A 15938-nucleotide genomic window follows, 5' to 3' on the forward strand; every position below is an offset into this window, starting at 1 on the left:
CTCTTCTTCTTCTTGCTGATCTGGAGAAGACATTCAAAGCTACCTGGAGCCATACAAGTCGATTTTAAATCTTGTTTGTTGATATTGTTTTGTTTTATTAGTTTCTTTTCCTGTTTTTTGGGGGGAGGGCTTGTGCAGTTCACAGTATTACTATGTAGTAGAATGATTGCACATTTATGTAGATTTTTTTTGTCTGTTACATATGAATGTTACATTTTTTTGTGTGTTATTCTCCTTTTATGGAGCAGTTATTTTGAATATTTTATGTACATGTGAATTTTTTTTTTCTACTTTTTGCCCTTTATTCTATAAACCAGGACCCTGCTTAGTTAATGTCCCACCCCTCTGATTTGGAAATAGCATAAGCACCTTGGTTTTAATTAGTGCCAAGTGATGATCACTGTTTTATTTCACGTTGACGAAATGTTAGGAAGCGTAGAGCTGAGGTGGAATCAGGTGATGGTGCCGACGGTGGGGGAAAACCTTTTTTAGGATTTAGTTTCCACCAGATGTTTTTCTTTTTCACAGATGTTTTAACGTACAACAGAGAGACTGTTACTGTTTGTTTTTGAGCAAACATGATCAGAACAGTGGTGGTGACAATAATGAAGTGCTTATCACCTAGGGGTGCCCAACAGATTCTAATCTCCTTCCTGAAACCGTTGTTTACATTGTATGTTTACTCAATCCTCAGCCCAACATCACAGTCTGCACACTGCTCCACATGTACCTTATCGAATTTAGTGAAGAAGAAAAAAATATTGCGTAGAAACAAATGTCCCATCAATAGGTTAGATTAAGCTCAGAGGTTCAGCTTTGGGCTCACAGCACAGGATCTAGTTAAATGTGTCAAATCTGATGCAGCAACACAACATAGAGTCATGAGACAAACATTACAAAGTGAGACAGTGACTATTAGGTCCCCATCAGAAGACATTCAGCCCTTTGTATATGAGCTAAAGAGACGGCAGTTGATGAACCTGTGGAGGAATGAATGAGGAAGCCAATTTCAGGCTTATGTAAAGCAGCAGTTATTCTAAGTATGTGTGGATTTGTGTGCCTGTGCATACTTGTCTATTTTTTTAAAGAAAAACATTGTAATTGGAGCCAGATAGGCAAATCCCTTCAGGCTGCTGTCACTGCTGAGCAGTGGGGGTAACCACCTAATCATCTGTGCGACTGACTTTCTGCCAGCTCACGCCACAACTTGTGTCGCATGGGATGTGTGAAGAGATGACGACTCGGGAGCTGATGGGAAATGGAAACTGTGCTCGTCTGTGGCAGGAGCTGCAGAACAGAGCAGAGAGCGTTTGAAACGACACAATCCCAGAGCTGAAGCACTATGGAGGCTGATGGTTGCTGGTGTTTTTATACCACTAGTGGGCAGAGGGGACTGTGAGAGGGCTGTGAATGAATTAAGTGAAATGGGTGCAACAGAGCTTTTTGGTGCAGGTTGAGAAACTTTATCTTCCGATGCTGGTTGGTCTTTACTGACATTCAGACGAGCTTAACCTGCTGTGATTTGGAAAAAAATTGACAAGTTGGTGCAGTTGAGCAAGAATCGATGCTGAAAAAAGGACTGTGGCCGGAAGTGGCTGAGATATAAAAAACGAACCCGTGATGGCGGATGGATATTTCCTTTCTTTCTGTTTGCTTTATCTGACTTTAACTCAGAACAATGAGAGAAAAAGAAAGGACAAGAGATTGAGCTGTTGAGTTGTATATCCTAACAGACCAGAGAGGTGCTTTTGAATCTAGGATGGTTTATTTGAATTAATTTGGGTTTAACAATTGTTCTTTTGAGAAATTCCCAGATCATGTAGAGCGCTTTTTGAGCTTTTCCTCACTGTAACTTGAGTTTACATGAATTACTTTTTTTAATATAATTTCTGTACAATGCATGGTCAGAACAATGGAAACATGTTTCATATTTGTTTTGTGGTTTAAGGCGAACCAATCTTTGGATTTCAAGGCCAATCACTACCAACATGGTAACCCCACAATCATCTATTTTTGGATGAGAGTGGAAAATTCAAATGTCAGCCGCTCATGTAAGATAATTTTTGGTTGTTATGAAGAAACTTGATGTCATCCTTGAAAATTCTCTTTGCTCACATTGTTTGCTTTCATTTGACCGTTCTGTCTACAAATGCACAATCTGCCCTGTATTAACTGTTTTGAGTGAATCTTACCTTCTGAATTTGTCCTTTTTAACAGTCACAGAAAGTGTTTAATATCTGAGAAGAAGGGTTTGACCAGAGGGAGGTTTTTTGACTATGGTTGCGTGATGTGTTTATTCTTTGGTGGAGAAATGGAACCATTGTGAATCTGTGCCTCCTGTGCACTGGCCAGGCACCTGTTCACCGTTTACCAAGGACGTTGACAACAAATTTCCTTCAACACATCGAAGGTGATGTATAAATGACCTTTGACCTTTACCTGGCTCTGTGTGTCTGTCTGCCCTTGTCATGACTGTGGCGAGCGCTGTGACCTCACTGCAGAGCGATGTGCTGCCTGGTGTGACGACTGAGAACCAATAAACACTCTGCCCTTTTTTTACACCACACATTGGTTTCATGCTCATTGTTCTGATGAAGATTGTGACTGTTGATCTGGGACACGGATGAAGGATGGGTTTGTTCGATGATATGCTGCTATGTGAACTGCTGCAGAATGTAACTGAGAGCTCTGAAAGAATCTCTCCTGAATGAGTTTGTTTCCAGGATAATTTCATTATTGGTGTGGCAATATGCCCAAACTATTATCCAATAATCAAAATGCCTAAATCAGCCAAAATATAAATGATTGTATAACTGCGCTGGATCAATTGTTTTAGCCAGTAATTTAAATTAATGAAACATTACCTCACTAGGCTACAGATACAATCACATTCATCACTGTACAGATGTTGGCTTTTTATTTGAGATAAAAGGAACGGCTGCCTTTTATTGTGTAATTTAAATTTTCATTGCCAACTACGAGGTCATCACTTTGTACATAACAATCATTAAGATCAACTTTAATGGGCTGGTGATGTTTCTGAGTGATGTGAAGAAAAAGTAAATATGTAAACCTGTAGTTGTTGACAAACTGAAAAAGGAAGAATCAGTTCTTGGTTGGAGTAATCACAGCCTGTTGAAATTGTCAAAAAGTAAAAACCAATATGGTCCCAAAATAGAAGAGAAAACAAAGGAATAGCTAGCAATAAAATATTTGTTTTTAAATTGTTGCTCACAGGTATGTGGGCTAGTGTCCCAGCTCTCTCTCTCTCTCTCTCTCTATATATATATATATATATATATATATATATGTGTGTATGTATTTATATGTATACTGCGTGTGTATATATATATGGAAGGGACATGGAGCAAACAAGAAGTCACGGTTTGTGTGGCGAGGCGGAGTAACACTGCCACCTGCCGGCTGCTCGGAGCACTCACGGGCAGGAAGCGGACACGGCAGGCCGGAGAGGGGGAAGGAGAGGGCGGAGGAAGAGGGAGCTACCGAGGGACTGAGAATATGACAAACTACCGTGACTCCTAGCAGCGCCGTACATTTTATTCAACTTCCATGGTGCAGGTTTTTTCAACGACACTTGCAGCTACTTTGTCAGCGGTGAACCACAGACGGACAGACGGTGAGTGAGCGTCGCTGGGCGGTCAGTAAACACAACAGACGGCTGTAACAAGCTAGCTGCCGCTGCTAACCCAGAGCAAGATGTGCAGTGAAAGCTGCTAGCAGCGTCGCTGTAGAGACCTGAGCACCTGAATCACCCAGTGCGGCCCCCACCGAGGGGCAGAGGCTGAGCCGTCACCCGGCCCGTGCGGAGCGGACAGGAGAGGCGGCCACTGCTTGAAAGAGCGATTGTTTGAAGGAAGGGACTGCGTGGACGAGCCAGTGTCAACAGCAGCAGAAGCCGTGTTCACTGAGTCTAATCCCGCGAACATCAGCTCCAGGCTCCGCAGCAGACCTGGAGTCAGTTAAACGTGGCGGTGGCTCGGTGTCAGTGTTGCTGCTGTGACGTTTGAAACGATGCTTTAGCTTTTAGCATCCGGGGGAATCCACCATGAGGTCGTGTGATTAAACATCTCAAGGGTTCAGGCCGTTTCTGTCTGTCTGTCTGCGCTGGGTCCAATCCCGCAACACCACCACCCTCACCCTGCACCACAGCAGGGCTGCATGTCCCATCAGCCCCTAAACACAGAGGCAGTAAATAAGAGTTTCCTCCTCAGCTCCCAAATCTAGTGTTATGACATGGAGGTTTCGAATGGTGCAGACGTGGCCCCTCCGCTCGAACACAGCTCAGTTTGTACTGTAGCTACACACCCAGTGAGATCTAGCCGCCCTGTGCACACAGTACAGGTTTTGTGTCGTGGCGTAATTTTAAATGTACACTCACTTCTACAGCATCCTGGTGTACTCACACGGGCTGGGCAGGCTTCTGCTGGGCTACAGTACTGGGTCACCATCTCCCCTGAGGGGAAACAAGCAGGAGGGGCAGCAAATAAATCAGTTTTCTCTCCACACATTATTGATAGTTCATCACTCTCTCTCTCTTTCTTCCTTTTTGTTCTCCTGTTTCTGCCCATCCCTCCCAACCTTCTCTTATTTCTGTTTCCCCGCAGGTGGCTGCTGGTTTGTTGAGTTCAGCTCAAGGTGTCACAGCTCCTCTCGTACTTACAGGGAATTGGGGTCAAGCGGGTGGGTCGGGCGACAGGGAGTTGCCAGGGCCATGCATCGAGGGTGAGGGGGACTCGCATCGGGGGAAACACACAGTGTTGGGCTAGTAGGGGTTCTGGGCCAGTCGGTGCGGAGATGAAGCTCAAACAGCGCATGGTGGTGCTGTGTGCCGTGCTTCTCGTGCTGGGCCTGGCCAAGATCTTCCTGCTGGATGGAGGTGAAGGATCTGCAGCCAGTCGACGGGACCTCAGAGCATTCCGCAAGGTCAGGGTGCAAGGCGACCGTTCAAAATACTCAGTAGGAATATATCAAAATGACACATCTCTGATTGGGGTCACTAATTGAATGGGACGTGTGATACTCCAGTAGCTGCTGGTATGAAGTTACTCTGTGTTTAGCATTTGCAGATTTGTAATGACGCACTGTTATTATCATTCATCGCTAACAGATGGAAGCTGGCCTCTCTCTGTCCCGCGGAGCTCGTCTCACACACACCCTCCAGTCTCCGTGGGAGATAGCAAGCCAGTGGGTGGGCCCGAGAGAGGTGAACCCAGAGGAGACCCCAGAGCTGGCTGCAGTGCTCACTGCCCTCAGCACTTCCAGGATTGAACGGGCAGATGTGGGCTATAAGGGCACTCAGCTCAAAGCCCTGTTGGTGCTGGATGGGGGACAGAAAGTGGTCTTCAAACCCAAAAGGTCAGCTGTGTGGAGAACGCATCATTATTTAATGCATAAGGGTGCTTCAGGTTTCTCATGTTTGTCCTGTCGACTTCTCCCTCAGGTACAACAGAGACTATGTAGTTGAGGGCGAGCCATACGCAGGCTACGACAGACACAATGCAGAGGTGGCAGCTTTTCACTTGGATAGGTGAGTGGGCGTCTTTATTTGAATTTTATTCTTTCAGGTCTGTAGATGGATAAGGACTGTAATGATCCTCTGGTATCACTTCCTGCCTTCTTTGCAGGATCCTAGGGTTCAGAAGAGCACCTCTTGTGGTGGGGCGATTCGTCAACCTGCGGACAGAGATTAAACCTGTGGCTACGGACCAGCTGCTGAGCACCTTCCTCATGCAGGGTGAGTAATGATCCACTCTTTCTTCCTCGCTCATTCTCTCACACTTCTCCAACAATGCTCTAGTGAGAAGTGAATGTAGTTGTTTTTATTTCCCTTTTCTCAATTACCCATCTATCCAAATTCTTGCTGACTCTGATAAAACAAATCTGCTGTCACTCTGTTCATTATTTGTCTTTGGTTTTAACAGTCAGCACTTTGAACCATGACTGCCAAAACCTGTTCTGTGAGGCTGTGGCACTGTATAGATAATAAAGAATATGAATATCAATCAATGACGTGGACAGTGAAGCAGAAATGAGAGAAAACTCTTTAATAAAAGCAAGGTGGTTTGTCAAATTATTTTAGGAAGAGTGGCAACAGAATACAGGGTTTCCACTATGGACCACCAATGATAAATTACTAGCAACACTGCTTCAGGATCAGTGTAGAAGCAGCAGTTGGCCTACCTTAAAGGAATAGTTCACCCAAAAATGAAAAGTCACTCATTATCTACTCACCACTACGCGAGAATAAACCCTGATCTAAATTTTTTTTTCACTGGTCATAACATCCACTAACAACTAGCTTTTGTCTGCAACAGCAATGGATGCAATCAACATTGACTCATGGGTATGGCTTATGGCCAAACCTCCCTGAACACTGGGTGAATGCACTTTTTTCTTCTTCTTTATTTATTTAAGTCTAGATCCTGATGCTGCTCCTTTTCTATTGCGGTGTTATGAAGCGCATTGTACTATAGGGTGTTGGCGTGTAAGTAGCCATGAATGTTTGTGTACTTATTATTTGTTTTTACATCATGGGAATAGCTTCTTTCTATGTATCGGGTAAGATACAACACTGGCACGAGGGTGAGGTGAGAGAGCTTCTCACTCTCTGCCATGGTCATGACATCAAACATAGAAATGCAAACTCCTCTAGTAACAATGGGAAAGCAGTCAATCGCCCTTGCATGTTTAGCCACAAATTGTTTGGTACAAGAAAGGTATAATAAAGACAGACATCACAGGTTCAGTAAGAGTGAAACATGAGAACTGAATGCAATATCTCTGCAGTAAACGTCACCTTTTTTCATGGGGAAATCCAGCAGTTTTATACATAAAGGTCAGCTCATCAGTGAGTCATGTGTTCTGGGTGAGTTCATGACATAATAACCACAGATGATGCCGCTCTGGTTTATTTTCTCAGGTTGTGTTAAAGGGCTTTAAAAGATGGTTATTGACTTGTATAGAAGCTTTAAAGATTCTCCTTGATGTTAGTAGTTGTGTTTGAGGAAATCGAACTAAATCCTAATTAATCCTACAGACTTAAATTCAGGCCTCTGCTACTTTGATTCCGATTTTTCTTAACATTCATCTGTCTCTGAATCCCAGTAACTTCATTTCAGTTTAATACTAAATCACTGAAGCCTTTAAGATGTTGTTGCAGTTCTTCCATCATTTTAGTTGGGAAGTGTTGTGAAGCTCTCAATAGCCACTATGACAATATGTCATCTGAGATTGAATATAGACAGGAGCAGAGCTGCTTTTTGACTAAATTGGAATTATTGTGCATCAATTTGATAATTTACCTTAATTTGTCTGATGTTCATATTGAATATGGATTTTATAAGAGTGATTTTCACTGGAAAAGTTACATACATCTTGGTGCATATTTATATTGCAGTGTAAAATTACACACCATGACAAGGAACTTTATCCTTTTCGCCTTCTTCTAGCTTTCATGAGAATCTACCTCGGCATTAAAAATGTGTTGTGGGTCATCGGGTAGCAATTGGGTTGTGCCTGACCACATGAAGGCACTGATGTAAATGCATCTTCAATGTCTTGAAAAGTAAGCACTGAGGACCGATTGTGATCCATTTGTCCAAAACAACTACAGATGTGGTCAAGGACACATTGTGACTGCAGTTGTCCCCAGCTCTCTCTTGTGATCTGAGCTGGACAGAGCGAGCTGATCTCAATGTGGACACAGGTCACTCAAGTGACAGCCTCCAAATGATGAAAATGCTCTCTTAAAATACCTTCCGATTAGCTCGATGTCCCTCTTATTTCAAAAGACTTACATCAAGTCAAAAGATTCCCAGGTCGGCTCTTGTATTAGAACCACGCTCAACTCAATGCTGCACAGATTTGTGTAAATGCCTATTCATTTCCTAAAATATGGATATTTTTTGCTATTTTGTTGCTGTTATTTGCATTTTCACTTTTAAATAATTTGACAACAAATTCAACATATGTTGGCTGGAGTTTGTTGTTTTCAACTCAACAAAAGTTGAATTGCTTTTATTCAGATTTCTGTACATAACATGACTGATAAACCTCATAACACTAACAAGCACAGGATGACAGTGATGCAATGCTTATTCCTCCTTCATTGAGTTCCTTTTTGCATTGTGTGTATGTCTGTGTGTCTGTCTTCGTCTTCTTCGTCTTTTTAATTAGGCAGAATGTGTGAGTGGGAATGTGGGCACTCTCTCTCTCTGTTCACATTTCTTCACTCTATTCTCACTTCTTTCATTTCCCTCAGAGGATGTGAAACATCACACTGTCCTTCCTTACAGAGCCATGTTTGCATCTCATACATCTCATCATTGATCAGACGTAACGATCAGGTGGATTTATTTTCACGGTTACATCTCTCTTTCTCTCTCTGTGTCCAGGTAACAATACATGTTTCTATGGAAAGTGTTACTACTGTCGGGAAACTGAACCAGCCTGTGCAGAGGGAGAAATCATGGAGGGTTCATTAACCCTTTGGCTGCCAGACGTCTGGCCTCTGCAGAAACACAGACACCCCTGGGGACGCACCTACAGAGAGGGGAAACTTGCCAGGTGGGTTTAGAGTGTCTGTGTAAAAAAATTTGTATTGTTTCAGAAAGTCAAAGAAAATCTCATGACTGGATGGAGTAAGTGTGTGTCATGTTTACCAGATGGAGAGAGGGAAATGTTTATGTCAGTGGCTGTAAATAGACTGACCCATTCTCCCACTATTAAAATGTAATGATGCTCTAGCCCCTCCTGAGGAAAGAGTCCTGAGGTGGGAGCTAGAACAAAGGAGCCATAGGTGAGCCTGGTGTTTGGGGTGTCCATCACAACTGGCACTGGAACAAATGTTTCCATGAAAGCAGATAGATAATGTGACATTATGAGGAAACTCAACACTTGACCATTCAGATTTAAAACACTGCTGAATTTATAGCAGTGAAATATTTCCCTGGGTTTGAATCTTTCTGTTTCCAGTAGTTCATTTCAGGAATAAAATTCAAGCTTTCATATTTCCACTAACTGGTCAGTAAGTCACCAGGGCTCCTGAAGAATAGATGACTCACAATAGAACAAACGTATGATCATTTCTGTTGAGGCTTCTTTACCAATTTTTAAAAAATAGGACCAGATGGTGACTATCCCTTGCCAACCACCAGCAGATGTCCATTTCATGCATTATTGCAAAGGAGAAAAAAAAGACTTTTCTTAGTTTGTAAGAAAACCTTTTCTAAATTTCCAATTTCTTATTGATTGGGAAAAAAGAGAGATCCAGAGATACAACAAAATGCTAGACTTAGTTGTTAATCGCTCATAGTGAGTCTTTTCATCAGTTCACTGCATCTTTAGAAAGATGTGAAATTGTTCAACATTCTCACTTTGCCAATGCTGTAATCCATAACTGGGTGTTAGGTGTTGAGCTGGCCCTAACCTTCAGTGATTCACATGTGTAAGAGTGTAAGTAGTAAAATGAAAAATCGGTTTGTTCCATTAGAGAAATAAGAGAAGAAGAGCCAGCGGGTTGGCATATCAGTATACAGTTCCTGTGTAGCAATACAAGATTGTGGGCGTTGGTATCCTGGTCACGCTCTCATTTTCAGAAACCTACTTTCAAAACCTTTGATGGTTTTCCAAAAACACTGACTGTCAGATAAAGTCATGTGACGGTGTCACTGAGTATCTGGACATTTACACAGGTTTTGTTCCTCTGAGTTTTGAGTTGGAAATAAAATGATGGATACTACACATTTGTTTCATGATATAATTTGAGTTGGTTTACACCTCTCATTATATTGACATCAGAAAATTTGCCTTGATTCTTACAAGTCATATTAGCTCAGTGGTTATTAAATATTAAGCAAAACCTGACTTTAGAGAATAAAGAGAGAATTTTGACAGACTTTCACTTTGAAGAAAAAAAAAGTCTCAGCTCATTTTCACTGAGGACTGTGTTCCCGCTTAGTCAAAGCTAAATATGTGTGCACATGTAAAATTATGTAAGATGATAACATCAGCGGGATGGACCGGATGCTGGAATTGTTTCTCTCACACACCGTTAAAGGGATAGTTCACGGAAAAATTAAAATTCACTCATTATCCACTCACCACTATGCCGATGGAGGAGTGGGTGAAGTCTTTGAGTCCAAATAATACTTCTGGAGTCTCAGGTGTAAAGTCAATCGTGACCTCTTCTTCAGACGTAATAAAACAAGAGAAAAAATATTCATTTTCAACTCAAAACAAGGTCATTTTCACTGTGTGTTAAGCCTAAAAGTCCACTGGAAGTGGCTAAGCTAGCGGACATGAGCACACGATGGTGTGCCCGAGGGTACATGAAAGCACCACCAGGGAGGATATCAGTGGACATTTAGGCTAAAAACACGGTGGAAATGAGGCTGTTTCGAGTCTAATATGAATGTTGGGGCTTGCGGACACTTGGATGACACCACAGAGTTATTTTTTTTCTGTTTTATTACATCTGAAGAAGGACTCACCATTGACCTTCCATTCACCTCACCCTCCCCTTCCAAAAGTGAAAGAGAACCTGTGGTAGCCTTTAGTTGTCATAAAAACTCAAAGAGTGTTTAGTTTGTCCAGTCTGATCTAATTTTTTAAAAACATGGCGGCCTCAGTAGAGAGGGTCCCCTCGATGTAAATATTAAGTATGTGAATATAAAGGGCCTTTTCTGGGGTAAAGAAAACTACAATTCATACAATTTAGATGAAACAAACAAGTGAAAACATCATGAGGATTATTCTACATTAAATATCTGCCAATAGATCCCTTTCACCTAAATCTTACACACTGGACCTTTAACATCAGGTCACATTTGATGTTTATATTTTATCAATGCAAAAATGTTAAACTATTTTCTTCTTTCTATTTGTATGTTCTCACAAAATCAGACGCCACCTGTGTGTTTGTGTGTTAAAGTTTGATGTTGATGTTATGCTGTAAACCTCCAGGTGGGAGTACGATGAGAGTTACTGCGAGGCTGTGAAGAAGATGCCACCCTACGATGCAGGGCCGAGGCTGCTGGACGTCATAGACACGGCCATATTTGATTATCTCATTGGAAACGCTGACCGGCACCACTATGAGAGTTTCCAGGATGACGGGGGCGCAAGCATGCTCATCCTGCTCGACAACGCAAAGAGGTGAGCAATAATCAAGATCTAGTTTTTCTCCTTTTGGTGCTATTTAGTCTACTTCTCCTTCTTCTCTTTCTCCCCTCCTTCTTCTTCTTCTTCTCCTTCCTTCTTCTTCTCCTTCCTTCTTCTTCTCCTTTCTCCTTCAAGATAACAGATCACATTTAAAATGTTAATGTAAGGAAGATTTAATGGATAGTTTTGAAACAAGAATAATTAACAACCAAAAAAATGAAAAAAATTATCTTCTACCCTCTCAAGTTTTTAATTAATTGTTTTAATATTTGAAACCTTCATTTTCAATTTCATGTTGTGTTGACAATTTCTGGCATGCTCCTCTTTTACAAGAAGTCTGTAATTGCCACTGAAACTGCTTCAAAGCTGATTCATGCTGATTAATGCAGGAGACAGCCACTTGTGGGGAGGATGTTGAGCCGTTAATCCTGCTTTGAACTTATTTGTTTTTTTCGTGATCAAGACTGGAAAGTTTTCTGTCTGCATGATCTTTGGTTTTCTCACTGAACTACTTATCATATCAGCTTCATTTCATCAGATTATCAAGGATCCATTGCAGTCAGCAGTTATTTCCTATTTGAACAGAAAGTTTTGTTTATGTCATTTTATACTAACATCAGGGCTGGACGGTAAACTGAAAACTAAGCAAAACTTCCATAATTGATCTGTGAAAGCCTGTTTGGATTCAAAATATACCTCCTAGAAATTCTATGTCAACGTGACTCATGATTGGTAGAGTGCGCTCATCGGTGTGGCCTCGCTAGCTCAGCCCAACCCCCCCGATGGCTACTGCGCAGACTCCAGCTACAAATGCACAAGGAGGCAGTGCTGGTATCTGGATGTTTTAACTTTTCTAACATTTCTGGATAGTGGGAGGAAGTGGAGAAGCATTGTCCATCTTTATGTACAGTCTATGGTGTGCTCAGCTCACTGTATTACCATGGCTGTTGACCATGGTGCAGACAGGCCTATAGCTTCAGTTGCTTTACATACATTCTTTTATCGTGTTTTGTTTGTATGTTATCTCTCTGTAGCTTTGGGAATGCAGCTCTGGATGAACGAAGCATCCTCGCACCACTCTACCAGTGCTGCATGTGAGTACTTAATGTTTTTCTAATTCTGAGGATATGATTCATGATACATGTGTGTGTGTGTGTGTGTGTGTGTGTGCAATTTGGTGCAGATCAAAATAAAAATCTGGATCTAGTGAATTTAATTTTGTTTTCATAAGGGGACTTGTTAGAGGTATGCAGTTCTAGTTTAAATACAATGTGTCTGGTGTTTCCTCTCTGTCAGGGTCCGGGTGTCCACGTGGAACAGGTTGAACCTCCTGAGAAGTGGAGCGCTGAGTTCAGCCATGCGACAGGCTCTGGCATTCGACCCCATCCACCCTGTCCTGGCTGAAACACACCTTGCAGCCCTGGACAGGCGTCTGTCTGGAATCATAGCAACTGTCAAGCAGTGCATGGAGTCGCAGGGCCCCGACATCACCCTAATAGAGGACAGAATGAACCTCCCGCATCCATAGAAACAAGGGAGAGGAGAAAATAGCAAAAGGAAAAGCAAGGACTTGACTTCCTGAGGCTGCAGAAGAGGAAGTGGACATTAAAGTTGGTGACTGAGACATCAGAGCAGCCCTGGTGTTAAAGAAAGAGATGCTGAGTAAGTAAATGAGTGGAACAAAGACTGGGCTTCTCTCAACCCTTGTCCATTCATTCACTCTGACAAGACTGGAGTGGTTCAAAAAGAAGAACCACCAGATTCAAAGTGTTGGAACTGCGTCACTTTGAGCTATAAAAACGTTCTCTCAGGACTGTTGTGCACCAGAGGACATAACTGCTGTATGGACACATCTGTGCACTACTACTGGTTGTGATGACACTCCTGCTGCAATCGTCTCTCTTAGTTCAGGTTCAACGTCATCTGAGAGGAAACGATCTCAGAGAGACGGCGATGGGAAGTTAAAATTAGTCACCAACATCAGGATGGAAGACGCAGTTCAGTCATGTTTCAGGCTGTTTGGAGGTTTACAGTCTGAGGAACTGAAAATCAGTTGTAGAACTAGACCTTCTTTTTTTCCCCTTTGAACTGAAATTTCACTTTGTCTGGAAAGAAAACAAATTGAGCTCAGCCCCTAAGTGTGTACATATTTAACTACGTACTAGAGACATAGAATTATGGGAAGAGAGAATATACCTTTGTCGATAATGATATTAAATAAACTCAAGGGTGTGTGGGTGAGTGTGCGCGCGTGTGTGAGAGTGCCATATTGTGCCGTAAAAATAAGAAAGCTACCGACCTGTCAGACATGAAGTGGGGGGATGCAGATGTCAGGTGTGTGGGTTCATCTTCAGAATTAAACTATGATCTATTTCTTTGTGGTTCTGACGCCTATTTTTCCACATGTTCACCACTTAAAAGTCTATTTAGACACAAACTGATGTCAGCCTGAGTATCCTCACGTTGGAAGGGACCTTGACTTAACTCTTACCAACTCTTTAATTTCAGAAGCCTTACAAGTCATATCTGGAACTCCTTGGTCATATGTTACTTTCTCTTTATAAAAAGTAGTTTTAGTTTTCACCATTCAGCGTCTCACTTTCTGTAAAACTTTGTTTTCATTTTTTCTAATTTGAATCAGCTCTCGTGTCTTAAATTCAATTCAAATTGAAACAAACTTTGAACCTCACTTTTGCTTCGCGCTCATATCATCAGGTTCTGAATCATTTGTAAAAGAATGTGTGTGAGCTGCTGGTGAGAAACCCAGTAACACTTTTTTCTTCCTAAAATTCAAACTTTTTTCATCCTCAAGAGCTCATGATGTTTGCTAAAAATACATTTCCAGCTCGTCCATAGCCAAAGATAACTATTCATCGAAATTAATATTTTAGGCCTTTTAAAAGATTGAAATGCTGTTGCAATACTTGTGATGATGGATTTCCCCATTCGACCATGTGCTTCTGGTACAAATCATTGGTCATAATCCTTATCACTCAACATTTACTTTCATCGTGGTTTTTGCTATCATGGCTACAAAAAGTATAATCTTATTCGGGACTTGCGTTGGCCTTACCCGCAGAGGGGAAATGTAATAGTGAAACCATGTGGCAGGTGTCCCCTCTCCCACAGGCAGATGTTCACTCTCAGCTGCCGGCTCGTTGGCTGTCACATCCAGCCTGCTCTGTGTTGATGTATGAAACACCTCTAGACTATGTAGGACATCTGTTTCGTTTATACTAAGCAGGTGTTTTTGTTGGGACGTCTCCCAAAACATTGAAACTTTGATTAAAAACCACTGTTTTCTTTTATTTTGGGGCATGTCACATCACATCGCAGTAGATAGTCGACACTGAGCACTTATTGTGTTTGTAAGAAGCAGATAAATATTGTCGTGTTGGTCTCTAGCTGCCATCATGCCACAATATTTTAGCTTTTACTGACAACCTACAGTGGCTGGAGACATAATGTTTTTGGGTTGTCCGTCCTCTCGTCCATTCCATTCTTGTGAACACGATATCTGAAGAACACCCTGAGGGATTTTCTTCAATTTGTACAAACACAGTTGGACTCATGGATAGATTTCAGTAGTCACTAATCACGTTTTTTCTTTGTGAATGTGATATCTCAGGAACGCCCCCAGGGGTTCCTTTCAAAATGGTCATCACAGTTACTTCCCAGAACCTTTTTTTTGATTTGTGAATGTGTTATCTAATTAACGTCACATAATTTATTTGTTATTGATAGAACGCCTCTAGAGAATCCTTTCAATTTGACACAAAGGTTCACTTAGACTCTTGGATCAACTGTTTAGATTTGGGAAGTTGAGAGTGAAGCTCATGGACGTAAGTCACATGAGTATGAAATAAAATATGATTGTATGACTGAAACTGCAGTGGTCGAAGGGTGTTAATTCTTGTTTCTACTGGTGTTTCCCCAATTGGAAGCAGTGAACATAAAGTGGAAGTACACAAAGATACCAAAAGAGTATATTAATTAAACAATACTTAACGAATGACACTTTCTCCTTTTATTTTATACATGCTATAGATACCCTTTGGGATGGAGAGTGTGGGAAGGTGCATTAAGAAGCCCTCTGCAAACTCAACACTGGAGGACCTTGCAGAAGTCCCATCACCTATAACAGAAATATCAAAACCTCTATGTAGGATGACTGAAGATGAAGCTAAAGGTATGAAAGGATGATTGTTGACTCACTTCAAGTAAACACAGTGTACATCACCCACTCCAGAGACACTTATGTATTTTAACTCACGATGCTGTGGCCTTGTGGAAATCATTACCTATTGTTGAGAGAAAAGAACTATTCTCTGTGACGTGCCAAAGAAATAGTCCCCCTTTGACTTTGAAGATTACCAAGGGAACAGGTGCCCTGAAGGCCGTAGTTTCACTGTACGATGACTTATCAGATAAAAATTTAAGGACTTCACCTGAAACAAAGAGGATCAATCAGCGCAGGTGACAGCTGTATGCTGAATGATCCTCGGGTTCAAAAGTGGTGGTGGAGCTGCCTGGGGAGACGGACTCGGAACGAAAGACGGGGGGAGCGGCTGAGCCGGAGCGAGATGTCCAGGTGAAACAGCTGGACACTTTAAGTTGTATTTGGAGAGTTTTTAATAAATACGTTAAAACCTGAATGTTTTGTCTCTGGCTGCTTTGGTGAGAGCCCCGTGGCATGGTCAACTGCCACAACGTACATGCTGCGTATTCCTGGAAGAGTTTGGCAGCTATAAAGATGC

General features: G+C 41.9%; 2 protein-coding genes across 6 annotated transcripts in view; both read left to right on the forward strand.

The window, feature by feature from the left end:
- ralgps2 (Ral GEF with PH domain and SH3 binding motif 2) overlaps nt 1–2566 on the forward strand; it is a 66346-nt gene extending 63780 nt beyond the window's left edge. For all 5 annotated transcript variants that reach the window (XM_020080955.2, XM_020080959.2, XM_020080957.2 and 2 more), the window contains one exon: nt 1–2566. This exon is cut by the window's left edge and continues 1219 nt beyond it. The gene's annotated coding sequence lies outside the window, so the exon portion shown is untranslated.
- Nucleotides 2567–3465: 899 nt separating this feature from the next.
- On the forward strand, nt 3466–13555 carry fam20b (FAM20B glycosaminoglycan xylosylkinase). The gene is made up of 9 exons (XM_020081395.2): nt 3466–3637; nt 4626–4944; nt 5129–5376; nt 5462–5548; nt 5646–5755; nt 8415–8586; nt 10984–11175; nt 12216–12275; nt 12478–13555. Exons 2-9 carry the CDS (start codon nt 4816–4818, stop codon nt 12707–12709), a joined length of 1230 nt encoding a protein of 409 aa, XP_019936954.1. The 5' UTR covers nt 3466–3637; nt 4626–4815; the 3' UTR covers nt 12710–13555.
- The last annotated feature ends 2383 nt before the right edge of the window (nt 13556–15938 follow it).

This window comes from Paralichthys olivaceus, chromosome 3, assembly GCF_024713975.1.
Source record: "Paralichthys olivaceus isolate ysfri-2021 chromosome 3, ASM2471397v2, whole genome shotgun sequence".
NCBI lineage: Eukaryota > Metazoa > Chordata > Actinopteri > Pleuronectiformes > Paralichthyidae > Paralichthys > Paralichthys olivaceus.